The following is a 26,334-nucleotide window of genomic DNA, read 5'->3' on the forward strand; positions in this document are numbered from 1 at the left end:
ATGGCTCCATCATTATATAACCTCCAAATTACATCAATATATAACTGCCAAACCACTGGGAATCATGACCCAGCCAAGCTGACACATAACCTTAACCATCACAGCCATCATTACTCTGGCCTCACACCTCAGTGTTTGTTACTGCCAGACAAACTTTGTTAATGTGCAAAATAGTCAGATAGTAGATTTTTTACTATTGTCGTAAATGCGAAATGTTAGACAACGAGATAGTAGATAAGTGAGGAGCAGATGTATCCCAATACACACACAGACACTTACATTTTGGCAATTTCTTAGACTGAATTTACATTTTAGTTCTGGCATTAATGGGAGAGGATCCTGTGATGTGTTTGGACAATGACACTCCCTGAACTTGGATAAGTCAAACTCTTAGGCCCTAAAGAGGATCTGGGAAATCATGTTCCTTTTCATGGCTAGAGCTGAGAAACATTTTCAGTCCTTCAAAGGGCCGGGCCCTTAGTACACTCATTCAATTGTTACCATTGTTGTTGTTGGGTGCCCTCAAGTCAATTCCAACTCATAGTGACAAAGTAGAACTGCCCCATAGAGTGCTCTTGGCTGTAATCTTTATGGAAGATTATCACCAAGTCTTTCTCCCACAGAGCCATTGGCTGGGTTCGAACTGCCAACCTTTTGGTTAACAGCTGAGCACTTACCAATCCTACCACCAGGGCTCCTTTCCATCCAATTATCACTGTGAAAATACCAGAATTCAACAAAATTCAGGGTTGCTTGTGATGTTGTTGTTGTTAGGTGCCGCTGAGTCAGTTCCGACTCATAGCAAACCTATGTACAACAGAACAAAACACTGCCGGGTCCTGCACCATCCTCACAGTTGTTGTTATGCTTAAGCCTATCGTTGCAGCCGCTGTGTCAACCCATTTTGTTGAGGGTCTACCTCTTTTTCACTGACTCCCTACTTTACCAAGCATGATGTCCCTCTCCAGGGACTGATCCTCCTGATAACATGTCCAAAGTATGTGAGATATAGTCTCACCATCCTTGCTTCTGAGGAACATTCTGGTTGTACTTCTTCCAAGACATATTTGTTCATCCTTTTGGCAGTCTATGGTATATTCAATATTTTTCTCCAACACACAATTCAAAGGCATCAATTCTTCTTCGGTCTTCTTTATTCATTGTCCAGATTTCTCATGTATATGCTTGTGATGAGTTAGCAGTAATTCAGGGACTGGTTCTTATATTAAAAAAAAAACATTATTAATACCGCTATAAATAAAGACTATAGGTGAGTAACAAAATCATAATAGCAAACTTTTTTTTTTTTACTGAGCTAGTTACTATGCTCTATGTCTCACTCATCTAGTGCTGCTATAACAGAAATACCCCAAGTGGATGGCTTTAACAAAGAGAAATTTATTTCTTCACAGTAAAGTAGGCTGAAAGTCCAAATTCAGGGCATCACCTCCGGAGGAAGGCTTTCTCTCTCTGTCGGCCTTCTCATCAATCTTCCCCCAGACTAGGAGATTCTCTACTCAGGGACCCTGGGTCCAAAAGACTTGCTCTGCTCCCAGCACTGCTTTCTTGGCAGTATGAGGTCCCCAACTCTCTGCTTGCTTCCCTTTCCTTTTATCTCTTATAAGATAAATGGTGGTGCTGGCCACATCCCAGGGAAACTCCCTTTACATTGGAACAGGGTTGTGTCCTTAGTAAGGGTGTTCCAATCTCACCCTAATCCTCTTTAACATAAAATTAAAATCACAAATGGAGGACTACCACACAATACTGGGAATCAGGGCCCAGTCAAACTGATACACACATTTGGGCGGGAGCATAATTCAATTCATGACACTCCATTAATCAACTAATGCATTTAGTCTTCACAGGACCCTGTGAAGTAGATACTAGTGTTATCTCCATTTTGTAAATGAGGAAACCGAAGCTCAAAAGGGTTAAGTAACTTGCTGTGGTCTCAAAGGTTTTTTTTTAAAAAAAAAAAGCAATAGAGGTAGGTTCAAATCCCATAATTTTTTCACTATCCGTAGCTGCTATAAACTGTAAGAACTTATCATTTCGTACCTAAAAGTCATAGGGGCTTAAAATTTATGAAGAAGAAGGGAAAAACATTTCTGCAAAAGCTGGTTCTTGTTTCTCTTCCACACTAAGAAATAAATTAAAAAAATAGCTACAAGGATATACTGTTGCCACCTAAGATCCATCCCTGTCCCAAGTTGTATGATTATGATTCTACTAACCTTAAAGCTTTTAAACAATCTGCTCTGAAATAAAACAATTTTAACCCAGAGAATTACTTAAATAAGCACAGTTTACTAAATTGACTTTCAAAGACATTCACATCCGTTGAGCACCTACTTTATTCTGGGCAATGTGCTATGCACTAATGAAAAACAGACTCTGCCCTAAAAGAACTACCCATTTATTAGAGAAGACAAATGCACAGGCATATAAATTTCAGTATGAAGCATGCAGCAATAGCAGCATGACTAATGCATGAAGAAAAACCGAGAATGACTAATTTAATTGTTGTAGGGAGGAGTCCTCTATAGGGCTCTTAGAACTTGGAGAAGTAGAAATTGTAGGAGTTACCCAGGAAGACAGGGTTGGGGGGCATTGTAGGCAAAGATGGCTGTGTGTGCACAGATATGTAGGCATCAAATAGTGTGATGAGTTAAGGCAATATAAGCACCGATTTCGGTACAGGATAGAGTTGGGGGCACAGTAGAAGAAGATGAGAGCAGAAAATAGATTAAAAAAACTATATCTATCTATCTATCTATATATATATCATTAAGTTCCCAGTTTAGTCTATAGGTAAAAAGAAGGATTAAAGGGTATTAAGACTTGAAGTACCATGTTCATATTTACATTTTAAAAGATAAATCTACAGACAATGAGTCGGAATAGACTCGATGGCACTGGATTTTTTTTAGAGACAATGTGGTGGATGGATTGGTGGGGAAAGTCTCTATAAACACAGAAATTATCAAGTCTAAATGAGAGATTATATGGTTCTCATCCAAGCTGGTATCAGTTGCCGTGGGCACAGAAAGGAAGGACTAGACACAAGAAATATCGTGAAAAACAATCAGTTGGGTTTGACGACATAAGTAGAAGCAGTCAAAGGTAATGTATAGATAAGTTTTGAGAAAACTGAAGCAGAAAAAGTTTATCTTTCCCGAGGTCTCAAAGCTTATAGAGAAACAGTGCTGAGATTTGAGCCCAGACATGATGACTCCAGAGTCCATACATTTAACCTTCATGGTATACTGCTCACAGAGCTGATTCAAGTCACTAAGACTGGAAACAAAAAAAGAATGAGAATGTTTTATGGGATAAATGGTGAGTTTGTTTGTTTTTACCATGTTTAGTTTAAGGTGTGCATGGAATACCCAGAGGACCCAGAGGAAAGTCATTGTATATGCAATGAGAGTCATGAAGGGTGGTCTGTGCTGAGGTCACCAGACTTGGGTGTTATTAGAATGTAGAGATATGTAAAATTATAAAAATGGTTACAGTAGTCCAGAGAGACAGGTTACAATTGGAAGGGAAATAGGGATAGGCAGAGGAAAAGAAATTGAGAAGGAATCTTCAGGAGGTAGTTACAGAATCAGAAAGGAATGATGTCATGGAAACCAAGGGTATAGACAGGTTTGAAAGGGTGGCTATAATCAACTATATCAAATGCTGCAAGAGATCTTGTAAAATAAAAACTGAAAAGTATCCATTGGTTTGGCAATTAGAGGTTAACAGCCATCTTTCAAGAGGTCTTTCAGTGGAGTGGTGGGATAGAAGCCAGATGGAAATAGATTAAGAAATACATTGAATCTGAGGATGTGAACAAGAAAGAAGGGAAGTAGCTAAAAAGGCATATTGATTGGAAAAGGATGTTCCCTTTTCAAATGCGGTATAAACATTTAAGAATGTTTACAGGATAAGGATCCCAATGAGAAAAAGAGGCTAAAAATAACAGGAGACAAAAGTGATAAATGATGAAGTAAAGTCAGTGGAGCAGAATGATAGGATTATTAGAATTAGCCACAGGTTGAAGAAATGGGAGGAGTTCTAGAGACAGTGGCATAGGAAGAAGGAGAAGGAGTGGAGAAAATTAGGGGTAGAGACAACAGAGAGGACATAGAGAAGAGGCAGAAGGCGTTCCTCTCATTTCCTGGCTCCTATCTTAGAAACCCTGGTGGCATAGTGGTTAAGTACTACAGCCGCTAACCAAGAGGTCGGCAGTTCAAATCTGCCAGGCGCTCCTTGGAAACTCTGTGAGGCAGTTCTCTGTCCTATAGAGTCATTATGAGTCAGAATCAATTCGACAGAAGTGGATTTGGTTCTTTTTTTGGTATCTTGGAGTAGACCTTCGGTGACCCTCAAATTTACTCATCCATTTATTCATTCACTAGTTAGATATTTATTTAGTGCTCCAAATGTTTCTTCGGATGCAGCTTTGATACTAGAGATGTAGCGATAAAAAAATCAAATAAAGCCCTTGTTCTCCAGGGAGACAGAAAATAAACAACAGGAGATGTATTTCTTCAGGATTAAAGTCTCAATCTCTTTCCTCCATTCCCCAATCAAGTCACTTCTTCACATCCTCAGGTATAAAAAATATACAAAAAATGCCCTAAATCCTAGCATCTCAGACTTAAAAACTGAGCCTTGGCCTACCAATAAGCAGGCTTGACTTTGTGTCACATATTAGACTCCTTAAGTTTTCTCTTGATTCTAGAGATTCATTTTACTGTAAAAAGACAACAGCTTAGAGGCTGGATGATAGTAAGAGGGACTCAATAAGGTTTTCATCTCAGACATTCCCTACCCAGGAACGTATGTTCAATGCAACTATCTGTTACTCACCTACCTTGGGAAGGACCAAAGTAAGGGTTTACAGGGACCGTAGACCGAGTAGGTCTTCAAGCAGATAAAAATTATTTTGATAGTTAATATTTGTTGAGCACTTTCAATCTGCCAGACACTTTAAGTGTTTTACATGGTTTATGTCATTTAAGCCTCATGGTAACCTTGTGAGGGCAGTAGTAATACACCCATTTTACAGGAGAGGAAACTATATCCTAGAGAGGTCAAGAAATGTGTCAAAGGTAGCAAATTGAACAAGTGGTGGCCATTTGACTCCAGAGCTCATGTAGTTAATTATTCCGCCTCCCAATGAGTGAAGATCCTTTGATTTAGTTAGAAAGAACACAGGTCTGGGTTCAATCATGGCCTCATTGTCAACTTGATGTGTCACTTTGAGAGAGGCACTTTCCTTCTGTGAGCTTCATTTTTCTCACTTAAAAAGATGTTGAACCTAATGATCTCTAACTTGTTTCCTCTTCTACCATTCTGATGCTTCTTCATTTCTAAATAACTATAATAATAATTTTAATGAAAAGTGAATTCATTAGGGATTTTCAAGCACACATCGAGTTAGGGAGTTAAGGGCCACCATGATGGAGGAGATGAAATTTCAGAGGTTTCAGAATGTTTTGAGTGATTGTGTGGATTTCTAGAGGTGTTGACCAGGGCAGGTGAGGAGATGCCAGGCAGAGGTAAAATGTATTGATGTTTGAGGTGGGTAGTGGATTACTACAGAAGCAGAGTGAGATTTCAGGCTAGAAAGGTATGCTGAGACATGCTGGGGAGAGGGTGATTTTTACTCCATTTAGTAGGCTCCCCATTAAAACCACTGCAGACTTTTGAGCAGAGATATTATGAGAGTTGTGCATAGATGGCTTAGAATGTGGAGGCAGATGGAGGGATAACTATTTGGTCTACTGAAATGGTAGTCTATGAGGAGTACTATTAACAATGGGGACACAGCATTGAGACAGTACAGGTAGACTCTAAGACTTTTGACATCTAATTAGCTATTGTCTAGGTTCCATTGGGATACTAAGGAAAATCCCATTTTACACCAGCCATAAAGGCTTTGATGACAACTGGTAAGGTGATATTTACTAAAATTACTCAGTATAATATAGGACCAAATGTGAATCAAATCCTCAGACAGAAATCAGAAGTTAGAGCTAGAAAAGGAACACCACGTCTAAAAGCAGTATATAAAGCATGGAGAAGAAATCTAGGTATTTGCCAGGGTCAAGGACATGGAGAACAGACTGGAAAGCAACTTACAAGTTGAGTTGAGACAAATGTTCAGAACAAAGTCTGTGAACAAGGCAAGAATGTTGTGGCCTTTCTAATTTGGTGCTGGCCGTGTGGCAGGCCTGAGGATTTGGTGAGGAGCCAGACCAAACAGATTTGGTGAGGGATGAGGGGTGGAGAAGGAACAAGCCATACCAGTGATAACCCCATGTAGCTCGTACAGTAGGGGGAGGGGATTCTATTCATGGAAATGAGGAGACTGAGGAGTTACTGATTTGGGGCATGAAAATACTGAGGGAAGATTATTCGAGTTTTTGGTGCTGCTCAAGAACAGATAACAGGGAGTTGGGGATGAAGGTCTGGGGATGCAGGAATAAGATCCAAGCTAGCAATACATAAATTGCTGGTTATCTGTACAAGGGTGAAAATTAACAATATGCAAATTTGATACAATCACCACGGAAGAGTATAAGACTAGATTTTTAAAGGTCCAACGAGCTAAGCTTGGGAATGTCTAACTTCATCTCCAGAGAGGGGAAATGAACCCTGAAAAGAGACCAAGAGCTATTCAAGAGAGGTCAGAGAATAACCCTGTTGTGTCATGGAATTCAAAAGGAGAGTTTCAAGAAAGAGTTGTTGCCCAATAATGTAAAGTACTTCAAAAAAGAAGGATGTGGATTGAAAACAGATTATTGGACTTGGTAACCATGAGGTCACTAAAAGAGAATTTTCAGTAGAGAAGACCAAATACAAAGGATAAAGAGGCCAGGGAGTGCATGAGATGAGAACCAGCTATAACCTCTCAAAGGGAAGGAGAGACAGGGAAAACCTTAGGTGTATAGTTCCTGGGTGGCAGAGTTAAACACTCAACTGCTAAGAGAAAGGTTGGAGGCTCAAGTCCACCTAAGGTGTCTGGGGAGAAAGACCTGACCATCTACTTTCAAATCGACTCAACAGCAAGTGGTTTATTGCCAGGTACACAGAAAGCTTCTTGTTGTTTTATAACTTCTGAGCATGTTTACTAGTAGAAAGGATGTACCAATGAAAAGGTCTGAAATTGACAATATTATAGAGGGTAACCCTGGAGTCTGTTCTAGAAAAAGATAAAAGGAGTGCTCCAGAACACTTGAAGAAAGTAAGACTGACGAAGAAGAGGCATTCCCTTCATTTCCGCCCTTTCTAGTCTGTTCTGCACAGCACATTCTGGAATGTTCTCTATTAAGTCTATTCATGCCACTCTTTACTTGAAATTCTTCAGGGGTTCACTGTTGCCTTCAGGACAGAATCCAGATTCTTCATCTTGCCCACATTTCCAACATCTGGATCCTGCTGAACTTTCTACTTCATCAACTTGCCTTCCGGATCCCCTTAACACACTAGATCTATTTGCCTTCCAGACATCTCTCTGTCTCTGTCTCTTTCTCTCCCTCCCTTCCCCACCCCCTCCACGCACACATCATAGAAAAAAAAAATGCGTCAAATTCTCCAAATGTAGCGAACTATTTTATTTCTTTTTTGCATATGTGAATTTTTCTGCTTGTAATACCTTTTTCTTTATCTACCACCTCTAGAACCTTCTCACTTTTCAAAAAGTTATCTTATAGCTACCAACTTTCTAGCCTTACATTTATTTCCTGGTCTATCTCACGGTGGCTTTTATTTCTGCATCTCTGGTATCTAGTGCCTGGCACATATAATTTGCTAAATAAGTATTTTGAAAAGTAATGAAAAAATAAATAAATGAAAGGGATGAAGAGGAAAAAAGGCAAGATGAAAAGAATTTTTTTTCCAGTTGGAGAGGCGGGCTGTCTGTGAAATAATTACAAGCTTTTCATTTAAAAAAAGCGAGGCCATCTCCCAAGAATGAAAGCATATTTATATGTTTATGGTGGTTTAAGCGCTCAGCTGCTAACCAAAATGTTGGCAGTTCGAACTTACGTAGTGGCTCCATGGGAAAAAGACCTGGTGATCTGCTCCTATAAGGATTGCAGCCTAGAAAACCCTGTAGGGAAGTTCTACTCTGTCATATAGGGTCATTATGAGATGAAATCGAATCTCTGGTACCTAACAACAACACTATATCATACACCAGATAAACTTGCTTTACCTGCTTCCCTGGTGGGTGTTACACAGCTATTGCTGTGATTATAAAACTATGAACACTGCTTTCACCGCATGTGCCACCACAGGCCTGGGAGCTAACATGCATGATACTGATGGACAAGAAGAGGCCAACTCACCAGTGCACTGTCAGGACTGCACCCACCAAGGCCTTGGCTTCTGCGGAGGCTGCCCCAAGGAGCCAGGGAACACTGCCTAGAAGCAGTGTGGGACAGATTCCAACCAATGAAAGACAGAAGGGGAAAACCAGGGGATAAAGTGCGTGTCTTTCCTGTCCCTTTCTCCTAATGTCTGTTTCAGATGCAGTAGCTCATACAGCCCCTCCGGATATATGGAAACCCTGGTGGCGTAGTGGTTAAGTGCTGCTAACCAAAGAGTTGGCAGTTCGAATCTGCCAGGCGCTCCTTGGAAATTCTATGGGGCAGTTCTACTCTGTCCTATAGGGTCACTATGAGTTGGAATCGACTTGACGGCACTGGGGGTTTTCTCTGGATATATCTCCCAATAATGTAGCCACTTGCGCTCCCTCCTTCTTATTCCTCACTCTTTCATCCCTGGGGTTGCACCCACCGTTAAAGTCTTAGTATGTAAGTCTTTGTTTCTAAAGACCTGGGATAACTTTTAAGAATTTTTTTCAAATCTTAAATATATTATTCACTATTAGAAACATAAATAAAATTAACACCAAGTTTTAATGAAAACATTCACTTTTTCCCATTAGGCTTTGGGTGGATTCTAGGGAAAGTAGAGATCTCATAGAACGGTCACTGAAGGGAGAGTCAACAAGAGGCAGAAAAAGAAAAGATAAGCAATGTCAGAGAAATAGTACTTCTCATTATGGAGCATCAACAGGAGATAATCAGAAACATATGCCTGTGGTGAGTATATATTTACTCCCCAAATAGCAAAGTTTTCATTAAAGGAGAACAGACTAAGGAAATTTTCTTCCATTGTTCCTGTTTATAATTTAATGTGCTTCCTGTATTATGAAATATTCAAGTGTTAGATTCCATGAAAACAAATACATCTACTGAGTGACCTACTTCAGCGAATAAAACATAACTGTTTATATATTAAACTGAAATAATTTTAAGACACGGTAGATTATCTGCCAAATCTAAACAACCAATGTCAGGAGAAAACCCAGAAGAAATGACAAAAGTCCATCTGCTTAATAAAGCCCTTTGGAAAGTTCGAATGGAAGAATGAAAATTTTACCAGAGAGAGGGAGGGCACTTCCTCACTATGGAAAATTGGCATATACTATACCATGATCTCAATCTATACAGACAACTGTTTTAGACCTTGAACCAGATCCCAATTGTAAAGGTTCAAAGGGCGCAGTCACCACCTTCAGCTCTTTGCTGCTACAGAAGCCATTACTAGGCTAATAAAGAACAAAAGGTCTTAGATTAGAAACAACGGCAACAAAAAAGGCTGAAAGATACTTATTGTTTATTCACCAATGTATGAAAACTATGATTCAGAAAATACTCTGAGAGTATACAGTGGTTTCTGAATGTGTATCCCTGTGGATACCGTGGCACTCACTGAAACACCTTTTTTTAATGTCTTCATTTGGAATCTTTATGATTTTTTTTCCTTATTTAGATTTTTAAATCTAGATCCAACTTACACATCCTGGACCCAACATACACATAACTTACACAACACAATTAGTTTAAAGTTTAAATGTGCTGGTTTCTAAGCATTTTCAGCGGTTCTCGGTGTAATTTTAGATCTGAGCATATGAAGGGAATCATGATTTTTTTCCCAGAAAACCGTACTTACATACATACACACATAGCATTTTGCACAAAATATCTGGGTTTCATATACATTTTATATATCTGAATACATTCTGAGGTCCATGAACTATAGGCCAAAACCAGCTGTTTTAAGTAAACTTAAAACATACTTGACAAAAATGAGTAGATTCAACTAAAGCAAAGCCCTAGCAACACAAATATTTTGGTTTTCCAATAAAAGTAATAACAAAACCCAAATTTATAGACAGAAACCATTCTATATCTATTAAATGCCTAAAAGTGATACTCTAGATCTTGAAGAAAAATGTATGTAGCTTCTCATTTTTAATTTATTTATTTTTATGAACTTTATAAGTAGGTATTTTTGAGAGTGAGCTATATATTTATCCCAAAGACATTTCTCTCTTCATGCTAGCTATCTGGAGGAATATTTAATCATTTAAAACTGAATTACTATTTGATTCTTTTTTGAGAACACATAAGGAGAATTAATTCATATCTGATTTTAACTAAGTTCTTTGTAGCTTCCTTCCTATCTCAAATAAAATTTGGCTTTAAACCAAAGGCTGGCACAAGTTAAGCAAAAGATGGAAGTACATGATAAATGTTTGGAAATTCAGTTTTCATATCCACTGGGCTTCTGAACTATCCTTGTGAATTTAGAACTTTGCTTATGGTTAAAATATTGAAGACTGAACAGTTTGGGTGGAAAACTCATGTGTTTGGCATTTTTTTCACGGAGAAAATTCTAAAGCAAATGTTTTAGACAAGCAGCCAATAGCTTTCATATGGTTTATAAGTAGCAGGAGAGCCAAAGCTGAAATGGAATTTTCTGTAACAGCCTACAATAACAGTTAACACAGTAACAGTTAACATATGCCTAAAATTATAAGCAAAGCAGCAGTCTTGTAAAGTCAAGTAGGGGAGTAAGAAAGGCTGTAAGTTAATAAATAAAACCTTTTGCCCAAACTTCTTAGCAAAAAAATTAGGCATTTAAAAAACAATGCCATCTCAGCTATTTTTAAAGGAATTACATTTAACAATATTAAAAGAAAATAAGGAGGGACCTTAACAGCCACAACTTATATCCATCATAAACTTGATATGTTCCAAAAACAGGAGAAAAATGCAAAGACAAGTTAATGTTAGTATAAATTAACAAAAAGTACAATTATAGCACCCAATAATTGACTCACACTTGCAGATGAAGTTTCATCTAAAACAGTTTCTAGTGATAATAAAAAAGTCACTCACTTAGAAGTTTGTGAATTTTCTTTGTTTTAACCTAATACTGTTTTGTATTTCCGTAAGTACTTATAGCTGTGGTTTCAATATTCTACTATTAGAATTTTGAATTTAAATCTACTTAGAGCAACAGTCCAATGGTAGAAACCAGGGGGCTCGATTTCTATTCCCCTGGATGAATCATTAGGAGCCCTGGTGGCACAATGGTTAAAGGGCTTGGCTGATAACCAAAAGGTTGGCAGTTCGAGCCCACTGGCTGTTCCATGGGAGAAAGATGTAGCAGTCTGCTTCCATGAAGTATTACAGTCTTGGAAACCCTATGGGGCAGTTCTACTCTGTCCTGTAGGGTCACTATGAGTTGGAATCGACTCAACAGCAACGGATTTGGATTTGGGTTTTGGATGAACCATGTCATAATACCTACCCACGTGACCAGTCTTAACATCTTTTTAGTCATCTTACGGTTACGTCTTCTGATGATTACTATAAAATGGTTACAATAATACCTACTTTACCCTTTCCATAGAGTTATGAGTCTGAAATGAACTAAATTTTAAAAACTACTTAAAACAAGATGGTGATGGACGTGTTAGTAGTAATGGTAGCAGTAGTGGTGGTATTCAAAAGGAAATTTTGCTCCAAACAATAACCGGTATCATCAGATTTAGCAAATCCAACCGTAGATGTAAAATACTCCTTACAGATTCCTAAATTAGGTTACTATTAGTTGCTGTAGCATAGAATTCAGTGGCTTTGCCACCATGATTTTTTGTTTTGTTTTTCTTTTAAACTGGACTGTTTTAAAGGTTATTATTTCACTGACAGACATGAACTTAGTGGTTTACTAAAAGAGAAATTCTATATAATTTTTTTAACCCTTGACAAGAGAGATTAGTAAAGTTAACCATATAGTGTAAGTGTCGAATAATCTATATTTCTTTAATTCTACCAACAATAAAATGCAGTGTCAATTGTTTTGAAGAAACCTATTATATAATTCTTTTAAATGCTTAGAAATAAATATAATGCTTCAGAAATGTGTTCGCCAACTAAAAATCAGCTTAACCAATTATTAAATGGAATGTTGGTGTATCTTTGAATCTAGTAAAATCTGGGCGCTGATACTGACTGCTTTGAGGAAGGAAGACGCTTGATGTTTATTAAGTTTTGTCAGTGTTTGATGGGATGTGCCTGAACTGCACATCTTCAACTCTCTTAGGTTCTTAATATTTTAGAAAGAATCCACATCATTCTGACCACCTCCAAAATCATTCAGCTAAAATGAAGTGAAATTCTAAGAGAGAAAATAATGCTCAGGACTTTCTGGAAGTAAATACAAGAAGCTAAAATAACATGTGCTTCGCTGTCATCAGTTCACTCTCTGGGCTGTTTATACCCTGGATCCCTTTCAGAGCTCATGGAGGTTAATTTTAGTTTTACAGAAAGGACAGAGAGAGGCCGACTGCTGTCTTGGCAGAAATTGTCTCAGAGAAGCTTGTGAGATTCTTACCTTCCTGATTTCCTGCGCATTACCAGAGAGAAGGAAGCACTGTTTGTCCAGGGAGAATCCTTTCTGGCATCTGCTTGCCTGGGTTTCAGTGGACGTGTTTGGGGCAGCCCCAGTGACAGCAGCTGTGAGCTTCCTTGTCCCTCTGAGTGTCAGGGTCTGGTAGAACAGACAGATCGCCACCACCAAGCCCACCAAGAAGGGCCGGGGGCAAAATCGCCGACGACAAAGGAGCCCTAGGCGACAGACCATGACCAGTTCAGCTTCACTTGGCCCCTGTCCACGTTGTGGGAAAAGTCATAGCAGCTATTTTCTGTCAGCATAAAAAATACCGGGTCTGTCTTCTTCTTCCACGACTTAAATCAATTTTGCTCCATCCCCGCTGAAGAACTTTACGAAGATTCATGCCAAAGAATCAGAGATCCCAAAAGTCTGAGGTGGTTATCAAGAACTTTTCCATGTATGACAGTGAAGAGTGGCTGACCTGGGTAGCTATAAAAAAAAAAAAAAAAAAAAGACATCAAAATAATAATAGTTGCAACTGAAACCTGCGTGTACAGCAGGCTGCCAAACTGTTGCTTCTGGTATGCCTTATTTCCACAACACCTAAAACTCACAGCGAAGGAGTCCGACTTGCCGCCTCAGCCTTAGAGGAAAAGAGAAAACAACACCAAAGAAAGTAAGTCTGGAGTCTGAAAACCGCGTTGAAGAACGCAATAGGTTAAAACCCAGCGTGCCTGGAGGCAGGCCAGGTTGCCTCAGCAGTCCCTCCTTTTTCCTCCGGTTTTTAAAGCAGTCCCGCTTCCAGCCTTGGGTTTTTAACTGCTTTCCTTCATTTGGTTTTAAATTGCTGCTTTCCAGTAAGCATTCACGGCTTTTAACATAAAAGGGGGGTGGGGGCAGTGAGGAACCATCGGTTTGAATGGGCATGGTTACTGTTAGGACTTTGCTTGTATTTGTTTCTTTCCGTTTCAAGTTCAAAGTTTTATGTACTTACTCAGTTTTCATTCTTCTAGCCAGAAAAAAGTTTCCACCATCCCCTCCCTAAAGGACTGCTGATCAAAACCAATCGGAAGGAAACGAGTCCAATTCATCGCGCGCGCGCGCGCACACACACACACACACACACATATACACGGACACACACACACACACACACAGACACGCAGAGCCTCGAGGGGAGCGGGGGACCCCTCTCGGCACGGCAGAAGCCCAGGCCGGCCCGCGGGGCGGAGCTAAGGCCCGGGGCTCCTGGGTCCTCGGGGGCAGCAGGAGCCGCAGGCAGCTTTGGGTCAGGAACGCTGGGCTTCAGCATGTTGGAACCAGCAGTCCCGTCTGCCCTGAAATGTGGCTGCCCACACAGAGCTGCCGACTTTTAAATACACGGTTGCTGTTAGATTTCTCTGAGTCGTTTTTTTTCCTAATACAGCATTGGAAAAGCAAATAGCCCTTGGTCAGTGGATGACAAAGGTCGAGGGTGAAACGAAACCCAACTCCGAGAGTGAATTGGGAAGTTCTTTACTCGAGGGAATTGTGGTTACTCTTATGGGGATAAGAGGGTCACTAGTACTGTGTGGCCCTCAGAATATGAAACCCTTTTGTAAGCAATGGAATAAAGAACTCGAAGTGTCTCTCTGCTTCAGGACTGAATTCATATCATTATTATTATTGCTACTTGTGCTACTATTATTATTATAAGGAGCCCTGGTGGCACATGGTTAAGTGCTCAGATGTTAATCAAAGGGTGCTTCCAGCCCACCCAGTGGCTTCTCTAGAGAAAGACCTGGCACTATGACCCTACAGGACAGGGTGGAACTGCTCCACAGGGTTTCCAAGGAGTGGCTGGTGGATTCAAACTGCTGACCTTTTGGTTAGCAGCCAAACCTAACCACTGTGCCACGAGGGCACCCTGGAAAGATTAAAAAAAAAAAAAAAAACCCACAAAACCCATTGTTGTCACATAGCGACCCTAAAGGACTGAGTAGAACTGCCCCATAGCGTTTCCAAGGAGCTCCTAGTGGTTTCAAACTGTCAACCTTTTGGTTAGCAGCCATAAAAAAAAAAAAAAAAAAAAAAAAAATTTTAGCTCTTAACCACTATGCCTCCAGGGTTTCCCTATATGGGGTCATTATGAGTCAGAATTGATAGGACGGCCCCTAACAACAACATCTAAATAGATTTCATAAGGTTGTTTTAAGGCTTAGAGGCATTATATGAAAAAATATTATTATTTTCCTGGACTAATGACTGGGTTTTTCAAAGGCTAATTGTGTAACACTTTACTCTTGAAAAGGAGTGGCATAGTACTTAGATGCTAATCAAATTTTGGGGGTTCAAACACACAGAAGGTGGAAAAACAGGTGAAACTGCACTACAGATTAGTAAGTAAGCATAAGGAAGCCTGTGCTTACCTTGCTTACTGGTTCGTCCAACCCTGTCCCCGTGTCAGGGACTGTAAATTTGAAAAGAGGCTTTGATTTTGTAGGAAAGTGCTGTGGGGTTGGGAGAGACACAGACACCAGCCATACCTGGAAGCAGAATCTTTGATGTGGTGAAAAATGTGAAATTGTTCATTACCAGCGATCTGGTAAGCAAGGAAAGCACAGTGGTTACCTTGCCTATTGGGTAATCCGTCCCTGGCTCAGTGGGAGAAAGATGTGCCAATGTACTCCTCTAAAGATTACAGCCTAGAAGACCCTATGGGGCAGTTCTACTCCTCTAGGGTCACTGTGAGTAGAAATCGACTTGACAGCAAGTTTTTCACTTCTAAAATGAATTGATTGTTGCAGGTTTTGGGTAATTTTTGCCCAGCTGAAAGGGTTTGTCCAGAATTCAAATCAATCTAATTCTATACAGTCCACTGCAAGGATCCTCCTAGTAGGGCAATTTCTGCCAGCTCCATCCACTTTGCTGAGTCAGCTCAAGTAACTATGCGGAGAAAGGTAATCTGCCTAGATAGAGCACGTTGCTCCCTCTCCCACCCCCTACTTTGTGAACTGTTTTAGGCTCAGAGCAGACATTCTTGAAAGGCTATGAAACTAAATAGGTTTTCTGTTTCTAACCCAAACTTATTCTTGTGGGAAAGAACTTCTTCCATGAGGCCATACCCCTAGAATGAGCCCATCCCTTAAGCGGCTGCTCAGTCACTTGTATTTCGTGAGATGGTGCGCCCCCTAGGGGTGCCCAGCTATTACAGACCCAGAGACTTGGGCATCTATACAGTTCCTTGCTTTGAAAAGGAAGAAAAAAAAAAAAACCTATTTTAACACTTTATAAAAGGACTTGAGGTTCTATTGTCAAGAAGCCTGTAAAAAACAGAGTTTGAGGAATATAAGGATCGTTTTATGCGTGATTAAGTTGTTGCACACAGGGTACAAAAGAAAGTAAATCAGACCCTAAACTCAAGTTGCCTTTGGGCTGGGAGAATTGAAAAACAACAGCATTGATAATTTTAAGAAGATGCTATGACTAGACTTCAAATAACAGGAACAAGTATGATGGTGGAAAAGTAGTGTTCCAGAAATGTTGCTGGCGGGTTGATGAATCCACATTACCCTTCTTAACCACTGAGTCCCAAGAAGTAGGAGAAGATAGCAGATAAAAGTTATGTCTGCAGGAGAGAGAGCAGAATTAGAGTGAGGAAGTGGGAAGAAGACACGGAAAAGAAGACCTAACAGGAATTATCACTATATAGACTAAGTTGGTCCATAGACTACATCTGTTTTCGAATTAATCCAATCTGGGTATGAATCATGGTGCTGCCTCTTAAACGCTCTTCTTGAACAAGTGATTTCTTTAAATCTCATCTCTGCTGCCTCTGTGAAATGAGGATACTAACGCGTCCTTCGAAGTGCTGTTGGTATGCCTAGATGGTTTGGATCCTAATGTTGAGCTCAATTCTCACTGAGCTGAAGGTCTGGTGTGTCATCAGACACGTGAACAAATAATCATCAAATAATAGGCCTCATGGAACACAAAAACACCAAAAACAAGCATGAGTACTTAATATGAGTTCTCTTCCCCTTACTTTGTGAGGTGGAAAGTAAGTGGCAGAGGCTGGCTTGGGAGAATGCCAAGGGCAAGGGTGAGATAGGAGTGAGCACTAGGTGGAGATGATCCCCGAGAGGTATTTATACCTGAGTGGTAGGTTGGACCTATCTGAATGGAAGCAGAAGCAGAAGCATGGGTTAGTCTGAAGGAGCCAGAACAGCCAACAATAAAGACAGAGACTAAGCTGGTTCCAGGAGACGAATGGGAGGGTAAATGCGCAGTAGAACTACCACCATGTGGATTCTGACAGTGTTCACTCTGCACAGTTTTGTGCATACAGTTTCATGAACAACCCCTTCTGCTAAGAATTTTCAGTACTCAAGAGCTTATATGTAGGCAGCATTCACCTGGGACAACAGATCGATAGGCCTTTCAGGATCCTATCATTTCAAGGTTGGATGAAACAGTAGAACAATCTTCCCCCTAAACCTCTTCTACACAAAATATATTTTTCCACCACACATATTTTTCATTTTGGTTTTTGGTATTGGGTGGGGGGACTGGCTGCATTCAAATAATTGTTGTTTGAAAAAGTTTTTTTTTTATTTTATTTTGTAAGCTAAAGGAATAAAGAGTTTTATCACATAAAATTCCAGTGTTGGATCACATAAAGAGATCTGTAACAAAATTTCAGTGTTGGGTCAGGAATCTTGGAAAATAATTTGCTTCTCTGAGTCTCAGCTTTCTCGTAAAATAGGGGCTTCAGTCATCACTAGATAAGCTCCAAGGTCACCTCAGGCTCCAAAACGTTGTGCTTTTGGGAGTACATTTTGACATGGATTTCCTTTCTGTGGCAACCTGGAAGAAGAGGAAGTCTTCAGATTCTGGGCAGTCTTGGTTTCCTGCAGGAGACAGCCTTTATCTTTCAAGAAAGCCCCTGACCACTGATGTAACATCCAGCTGCAGCTACTAGTGACGGTGCCATGAATTAAGTCCTGGGGGTGCTGCCTTGCTGACAGTAGCCCCTGGACACTCACCTTTCAACACCTTCCTTTGAAAGTTTGACTGCCCTCTTTGCAACTCCTACCACTTCTCAGCTAATGCTGACTCTAGAACTTTCCCCATAAGTTCTGAACACAGGATGACATTTCAAGTCATGAATCACATCTTGAATCTCTACTATGCAATAACATCACCCCAGGCAAATAAAAGAAATATGACAAATACTACAAATGACTAAAACATAACAGTTTGATGATATATTTGTCAGGGTAGAATAACTACTATAACAAAATCTCATTGTTTTGATAATACACCCAAAAAGCCCAAAACCAAACCCACTGCCGTCAATTCGATTCCGACACATAGCAACCCTGTATCAGTGGCTTGATACAATAAAGATTTCTCACTCATATCACTTTCTGGTGTTTTTGTCACTTTCCACTCAGACATTTGGTACCCATGGTCCATCCGCTTGTGACTTTCCATACCCTTTTGCTATTGTCGTCAAGTCAGTCACCCCACTGCCCAGTCCCCATGATCAGCTGGGGATCAAACTTTTGTAATCCATAGGATTTTCACTGGCTGGTTTTTGCAAGTAGCTCACCAGCCCTTTCTTCCTAGTCTTAGTTTGGAAGCTCTGCTGAAACCTGTTCAACATCATAGCAACATGCAAGCCTCCACTGACAGGTGGTGGCTGTGCATGACGTGCATTTGGATACCCCTTCCTGGGCCGCTATAGGGTCACCTGGGGTCGGAATTGACTCGACAGCAATGGGTTTGGTTTTGGTTTACTGGGATCTTCCACATTCAACCAGTGCAGGAGGGCTGAGAGAGGGCTTAAAGGATTGTGTGGGAGGTCTTTTAGGGGCCAAGCTTCAGATTGCATACATCACTTGGCCCACATTTTGGACTCCCCTAACTGAAACTGAGCTGAGGAGTGAGATCTAACTACATGTCTAGAAAGAAAAGGAAATGAGGTTTCATAAACGTATCATATCCCAGCCACAACTGAGAGGGACAGAAGCCAAATGCCACAGAGAACCAATATAGAGTTCACATTTTGGGAGATGACAAGGGAAGCTTCAGGAAAGTGACTGCTTCTCAACTAGGCCCTGAAGAGTCGCAAAGATTTCTCCGTAGCAGAATCAAGTCATGAATACTAAGATCCTAAGTTGACGGCAACTAACAACAGGTCAGAAATTACAATCTGTTTCAGTAATTTAGATTTTCTAATCAGAATAAGGGAATTAAAACATTTTGACTAGCATAAATCTAGTTGAAAAAATTGGAGGAAAAGATTCACCTTAAAAAATGTTAAGCAATTTCCAAGTCACCGACTAATTTTAAGTCGACCCTACTTTATAATCTTAATAAGTGCTATTTCATTAAACTGTAACATAATATTGAACCAACAATATTACTACTCCTATAAGCAATGCCATGGCAGAGTGTTAAATGCTCTTCATGAATAGATGCTTGTCTGGGTATCCAGCTTCTTTCCCTGACAGACACTACATGAACCAACCGCATTCTCCACTCAGTATGGCCTGCTTTTAAGTTCCCAGAATGCACATGGCTTCTGCTTTGAAAACCTTCCCTATTTCATCTGTCTTTAGGACTCCGTTCCAATGATACCTATGTAAGTCTTGTTGATTATTAGTCACAGTAATCCACTCCCAGTGTTCCCATAGTGCTTTGTACATCATGTTATATAGCATTTACCGTAATATATCAATTATTTAACGTCAGTCCTCCTCACCTCTCCCACACACATATACATACCTTCTGCTGTGCATTTTCAACATCTAAGCCCTTAACATTTGTAAAATTATAAAAATAAATATTTTTGAAGGTATTCTTTCTCTAACACATCTGTTCAAAGGTTTCTTTAAGAAGAAAACTGTGAAAGTTGAGGGAAAACATTACAATATCTACACGTTCAAAGGGTTTTCTTACCCCCTTACAGTCCAAATTTTTTAAGCATTTACTTCTCTAAGACTAATTAATTAATGAGATCCACATGACCATTTCTAAGGTCTAAGGATAGCAGGCATGATGAAAACCTGGAGTTAAAAAATTCACAGTACGGGAATTTGCTTTCAAAGAGCAAAATAATTAACTGCCTTTGGAAAGAATGATTGTATGTTTATCAAACACTCGGCATCATTTAGGCATTTATTTAAGCCATTTATTGCTTTAAATGTGTTACCACGAACATTTTTAATATACACTCCACAGCAGTTAAGGCCTCAATTTTCACCACCTACATAAATTGTGAACCCACATTTGAATTATTTGTGCCACCAATTGTTACACGAGTTTTGTACAACAAAAGATTCTGAATGTGTATTTTATAATGCTCAAAATACTCATTATACCTCTTGGTGTATATGCCACAAAGAACATTACTAGTTGGCCACATCTTTGTTTTTTTTTGGATGAGGTAGTTCCATATTTGGCCCATCATCTATGTCTCAGGTATTAGCAGGTCCCACCACATTACTAAATAATCTCACAAAATTTTGGTTTACTTCTTTATACGCACTTTATACTCAACGTGTGAGTGATCTGTTAAGAAGTGGAATTCACGTACTGAAAGGGGCGGTGCAGCAGCTGAGATGAGGATGTCCCTGACTCACACAAGGAACTTTCTCTTACAATAAGACTGTATATAAGGCTTTTTCCTTTGACTAGCTCCTATGAAATAGGTTTGTGAAGATGTAATACATCATTAGAGGATGTCAATGATACAATTCAGCATCTCCAAGCAACATGCTAATGAGCTAAATGAATACTACATTATATATTACTTCTTCAACGTTTACAAAATCTCTGTGAAAATATCGAGTATCACGAGTACCCACGAGTGAACCTAACTTAGTTTTACGGTCTGACATATTTATAAAATCAGACTGCAGCAACTCCGGATCATGGAATTTTGAAGCTGGAAGAGACCTTGGAAATCCCCTATCTAATCCATACCCTTGTGGGTAGTATTGCATAGATTTTTACACTGTTTTCTGAATAAGTTCTAAGAGGCTCATATCTGGTCTTAATTAAAGCATAAACTTGATAGACCTAGTATGTTTCAATACTTAATATGATATAATAAATTATCTAAACAGCTTTAAGGACTTTTCTACCAACCAGAACTCGATATTATACCTTAAATAAAACATCCACTATGCAAAATTTATAATTTAAATAGCACCTATAGATTAAAACCTCAGAAGTACTTTATAGATCTCCTGCAGCCTGATTTAATATGGCTCAGAGTGATTCAACTAGTGGTGCAGTGGTTAAGAGTTTAGCTGCTAACCAAAAGGTGGGCAGTTCGAATCCACCAGGTGATCCCTGGAAAACTCTATGGGGCCATTCTACTCTGTCCTATAGGGTCACTGAGTCAGAATCAACTCTATAGCATCAGGTTTCAGAGTGATTCAAAATTTGTATGAACTCTCATACCAACCTGTGGTAGAATCAAAAATAAAGCTGAATTTTAAGCTCCAATTCAGGTGCTTTTAACTTAAATTGGCCACACTGCCTTAAGTCAAAACATCTACAATTATTTTCATTTTATCTACTGTAATTTGACTTCTTTCACGTTCCTTGGACTTTGAAGGAAAAACCAGAGAGATGTTCTAGAAAAATACATTTGCATTTCAAATTTACATTAAAAATGTTTTTCCCTTATTTTCACATCACAAATTTCCAACATTATTATTAAAGAAATTACAAATTTCTCAGCATTCTGTTTCCTAGGTCTCTCTCCTTTTTTAGATTATGAATATTTGGAAGTTAATTGGAATTAAGAAATTTTCATTATTAAGTGTAAAGTATAAATACAAGTAATTTTTTAAAAACTTTATTTTAACACCTAATACAATTCCAATTTTAAGGATTACTTGCACAAAAAAATAAACACATTTGGTATAAAAATGTATCACCTTTTTTTAACACCCTTCTCCCTCTTCAGCCCCCCCCCCCCATGAACTGCACTCTATTTGGATGCAGAAACATATAAAGAATAATGGCACAGGTCAGTCTTTACCTACAGGAGTTTCTGTTCATGTACCTAGGTACTCTAGAGGATGCCAGCCCACTTCTATTACACGACCATTTTCTTCAGCCTGCTGAATTCAGTTTCACAAAGAAACAAAGCTTATTATAAAGACGTTTTAAAAACCATTATCTTAAAGTCTTTTGAAAGAAGCACTGACTTTTTTTTTGTTTTCCAACCATTTATGTACAGTGTTACATAACAGCTCTGGAGTACAGTACATGCAGCAGAATATACCTGTTGAATATAAAATACTTTTCTTAAAATCTTCATCGTTGGAATTCTTTGAAGTCTAAATTATAGAATGCCCATTACTTTGAGAAAATGGTTGAGGAGTACAAATGTCTGCATGTGTTGACCACTGAAATAATCCAAAGCTAACTGGAATAATATTCAGAGCACACCAGGAGTGCATAAATAATTTACTTACATTATTAAAATACAACCCATAAAATTTATAGTTCAAGATCTTATAGGATTGTCTATAGAAATCCTTTAAGCAGTTGCTGGGAAATGCATTGTTTTTTCTTTCCTTTTTCTTGAGTCCTGTATAAAATATCTAGCTGAAGCTTTTTCCTTCTTCGAGTGGAATGGCCGCCCTTATTTATGTCGGCTGCCCCTCCTCTTCATGGCAGCCGTGCACTGTGGACAGTACCACTTTCCTTTTGGTGCCTCCGTTAAGCCAACACATCCATAATGGAACCATTCTATGGGGCACTAGAAAGCAAAATTGTGAAAAAAGTTTTTAGCACCTCTAAAGATTAGATGACACATTAAAATATGCCCAGTAGACTGATAATTTAACAAAACAGTCCTAGTATCAGAATTTTTAGATCAAAGAGATTATTTAAGAGATCACTTAGTCCACCTGTTAAGCTTCAAAGGTGAAGAAATGGAGGCACAGACAAATGAAGTATCTTTGATAACTCTGAGGTTATACAATCTACTCCCATGATCCTAAATAAAGAATTGAAAGTCATTAATTTTTATTAACTTGAAGAGTAATTTGATGCCAACTTTCAAGGACAAAAAGAAGTGAGATGGGCCTCTTAGGTAGAAGATAAAAGGATTTTAAAAAGATTTCATTTCATATTCAGCCTTATTCACTCCCTCATCAAGTGGAATAAGCTAGTTGTAATTAAAGATATAAAGGGATGCCTGGGTTTCCCTTCTCGTGTACCTATTCCTAGAGACACAGAGAAAAAGTCTTCTCTGCAACACACTGAGCAGCTCTACACTTCCACAGAGAAGCTCGCTCAGAAGAGCACAATTGGGAATGAAAGGAATCATACACTGGTATTCGCAGAACTTTCATTCATTTTCACTAAATGCCCTGGAAGACAGTTCACAGTTGTGTTCTTGAAATGGCTGGGCAAGAGCTGTTTTGCAATATCATGATCAGCCCCAAGTGATTTTAGGGATGCGAAGGAGAGTCTTTCCCGCACCTAAGGGGACATGTTCATACCCTTCCAGGTCAGGGCAAATGCAAATTTTAACACAAGCCAACCCTCCTCAATCTTCAGATTGTTTGACAAAATCAAAACTTTCAGTCTTAATGTTAGCATTTTGATGTTGTTGATCACTACCTCTGTAGAATTCAGGACTTCACTTTTAATGGAGTTAAAAGGGGGCTGAGTGGTAGGAGAATAAGGAGTTAAAACTACAGGACAAAAAGATACTCAGCATTTAATAAAAAAAAAAAAAAAAAACTCTAAACAAAATAAGCTTCCTAAAAAAGAAATAAGACTTCTTTCAAGTTTCCTTTATGATTAGACATGGCTCTTATTACTGGCATCCAAGAGTCCACAGTAGGAAATACTACATTCATAGGAGGAAAAAACTTTCACACTAGATCTGCGACATCCCCACCCTTCACCTTAACGTCATGCTTCCTAGAAGACTATTGTTTTAAGATTCCAAATCTTCAGAGTAGTAAACAAACTATATTCTAGTAAACACAATATTCTTTAGCAAAGAGGGAGAGAGTATTTCTAATTTTCATACAACGTAACACTTGGAGAATATAACCTTCACATAAAACCATAAAATTGTTGTTGTTGCTGTTCTTAGGTGCTGTCAAGTCAGTTCCAACTCATAATGACCCTATGTACCACAGAATGAAACAGTGCCTGGTCCTGCGCCCTGCTCACAATCACTGTTATGCTTGAGCCCACTGTTGCAGCCGCTGTGTCAATCCATCTTGTTGAGGGTCTTTCACTGACCCTCTACTTTACCAAGCATGATGTTCTTCTCAGGGACTGATCCTCCCTGACAACATGTCCAAAGTATGTAAGACACAGTCTCGCCATCCTTGCTTCTAAGGAGCATTCTGGTTGTAATTCTCCCAAGACAGATTAGTTTGTCCTTTTGGCCGTCCATGGTATATTCAACATTCTTCGCTAACACCACAAGTCAAATGTGTCAATTCTTCTTTGGTCTTCCAGCTTTCACATGCATATGAGACAAGTGAAAACACCAAGGCCTGGGTCAGGCGCACCTTAGTCTTCAATTGACATCTTTACTTTTCAACACTTTAAAGAGGTCTTTTGCAACGGATTTGCCCAATGCAATGCATTTTTTGATTTCTTGACTGCTGCTTCCATGGGTGTTGATTGTGGATCCAAGTAAAATGAAATCCTTGACAACTTCAATCTCTTCTCCATTTATCATGATGTTGCCTTTAGTCCAGTTGTGAGGATTTTTGTTTACGTTGAGATATAATCCATAGTGAAGGCTACGGTCTTTGATCTTCATCAGTAAGTACTTCATGCCTTCTTCACTTTCAGCAAGCAAGGTTGTGTCATCTGTGTAATGCAGGTTCTTAATGAGTCTTCCTTCAATCCTGATGCCCCATACTTCTTCATATACTCCAGCTTCTTGAATTTTTTGCTCAGCATACAGACTGAACAGGTATGGTGAAAGAAAACAACGTTGATGCACACCTTTCCTGACTTTAAACCATGCAGTATCTCCTTGTTCTGTCTGAACAATTGCTTCTTGATCTATGTACAGGTTCCTCATGAGCACAATTAAGTGTTCTGGAATTCCCATTCTCTGCAATGTTATACATAATTTATTATGATGCACATAGTGGAATGCCTTTGCACAGTCAATAAAATCCGGGCAAACAACTTTCTGGTATTCTCTGCTTTCAGCCAGAATCTATCTGACATCAGCAACAACAGCCCTGGTTCCATGTCCTCTTCTGAAATCGGCCTGAATTTCTGGCAATTCCCTGTTGATATACTGCAGCCACCACTTCTGAATTATCTTCAGCAAAATTTTAATTGCGTGTGATACTAATGATATTGATCATTTCCGCATTTGGTTGGATCACCTTTCTTGGGAATAGGCATAAATATGGATCTCTTCCAGGGGGTTGGCCAGGCAGCTGTGTTCCAAATTTCTCGGCATAGAGGAGTGAGCACTTCCAGCGTTGCATCCGTTTGTTGAAAGATCTCAACTGATATTCAATCAATTCCTGAAGCCTTGTTTTTCACCCATGCCTTCAGTGCAGCTTGGACTTCTTCCTTCAGTATCATCTGTTCCTGATCATATGCTACCTCTTGAAACGGTTGAATGTCCACCAGTTATTTTTGGTATAATGACTCCGTGTATTCCTTCCATTTTCTTTTTATGATTCCTCCATTGTTTAATATTTTCCACATAGAATCCTTCACTATTACAACTCGAGGCTTGAAGTTTTTTTTCAGTTCTTTCAGCTTGAGAAACACTGAGCATGTTCTTCCCTTTTGCTTTATTATCTCCAGCTCTTTGCACATCATTATAAAACTTTGCTTTGTCTTCTCGAGCCACCCTTTGAAATCTTCTGTTCAGTTCCTTCACTTCATCATTTCTTCCTTTTCCTTAAACTGCTCAATGTTCAACAGTAAGTTTCAGAGTCTCTTCTGACATCCGTTTTGGTTTTTTTCTTTACTGCCTTTTTAATGACCTCTTGCTTTCTTCATGTATGAAGTCCTTGATGTCATTCTACAACTCATCTGGTCTTCTATCATTAGTGTTCAACGTGTCAAATCTATTCTTGAAGTGGGATATACTCAAAGTCATACTTTGGCTCTCGTGGACTTGTTCTAAATCTCTTGAGTTTCAACTTAAACTTGAATATGAGCAATTGATGGTCTGTTCCACAGTAAGCCCCTGGCCTTGTTCTTACTGATGATGCTGAGCTTTTCCATTGTCTCTTTCCACAGATGTAGTCGATTTGATTCCTGTGTATTCCATCCATGTGTACAGTCGCCCTTTATGTTGGTGAAAAAAAGTATATGCAATGAAGAAGTTGTTGGTCTTGCAAAATTCCATCATGCAATCTCTGGCATCGTTTCTATCACCAAGACAGTATTTTCCAACTACCAATCCTTCTTGTTTCCAACTTCTGCATTCCAATCACCAATAATTATCAAAGCATCCTGACTGGATGTTCAATCAATTTCAGACTGCAGAAGCTAGTAAAAATCTTCAATTTCTTCATCTCTGGTCTTATGGTTAGTGCATAAATTTGAGTAACAGTCATA

At 39.2% G+C, this 26,334-nt stretch overlaps 2 protein-coding genes across 2 annotated transcripts in view; both read right to left on the reverse strand.

The window, feature by feature from the left end:
• The window catches only part of CPED1 (cadherin like and PC-esterase domain containing 1), a 306,881-nt gene extending 292,845 nt beyond the window's left edge, over positions 1–14,036 (reverse strand). Inside the window, exon 1 of the mRNA XM_003407021.4 lies at positions 12,754–14,036. Within this exon, the coding sequence (XP_003407069.1) occupies positions 12,754–13,002 (249 nt within the window). The 5' untranslated portion in view covers positions 13,003–14,036. The remainder of the gene's footprint in view (positions 1–12,753) is intronic.
• Positions 14,037–22,212: 8,176 nt separating this feature from the next.
• The window catches only part of ING3 (inhibitor of growth family member 3), a 31,925-nt gene continuing 27,803 nt past the window's right edge, over positions 22,213–26,334 (reverse strand). The window contains exon 12 of the mRNA XM_003407237.4: positions 22,213–22,519. Coding sequence (XP_003407285.1) covers positions 22,403–22,519 — 117 coding nt within the window. The 3' untranslated portion in view covers positions 22,213–22,402. The remainder of the gene's footprint in view (positions 22,520–26,334) is intronic.

The sequence above is a fragment of the Loxodonta africana genome, chromosome 8 (genome assembly GCF_030014295.1).
Source record: "Loxodonta africana isolate mLoxAfr1 chromosome 8, mLoxAfr1.hap2, whole genome shotgun sequence".
Taxonomy (NCBI): Eukaryota; Metazoa; Chordata; class Mammalia; order Proboscidea; family Elephantidae; genus Loxodonta; species Loxodonta africana.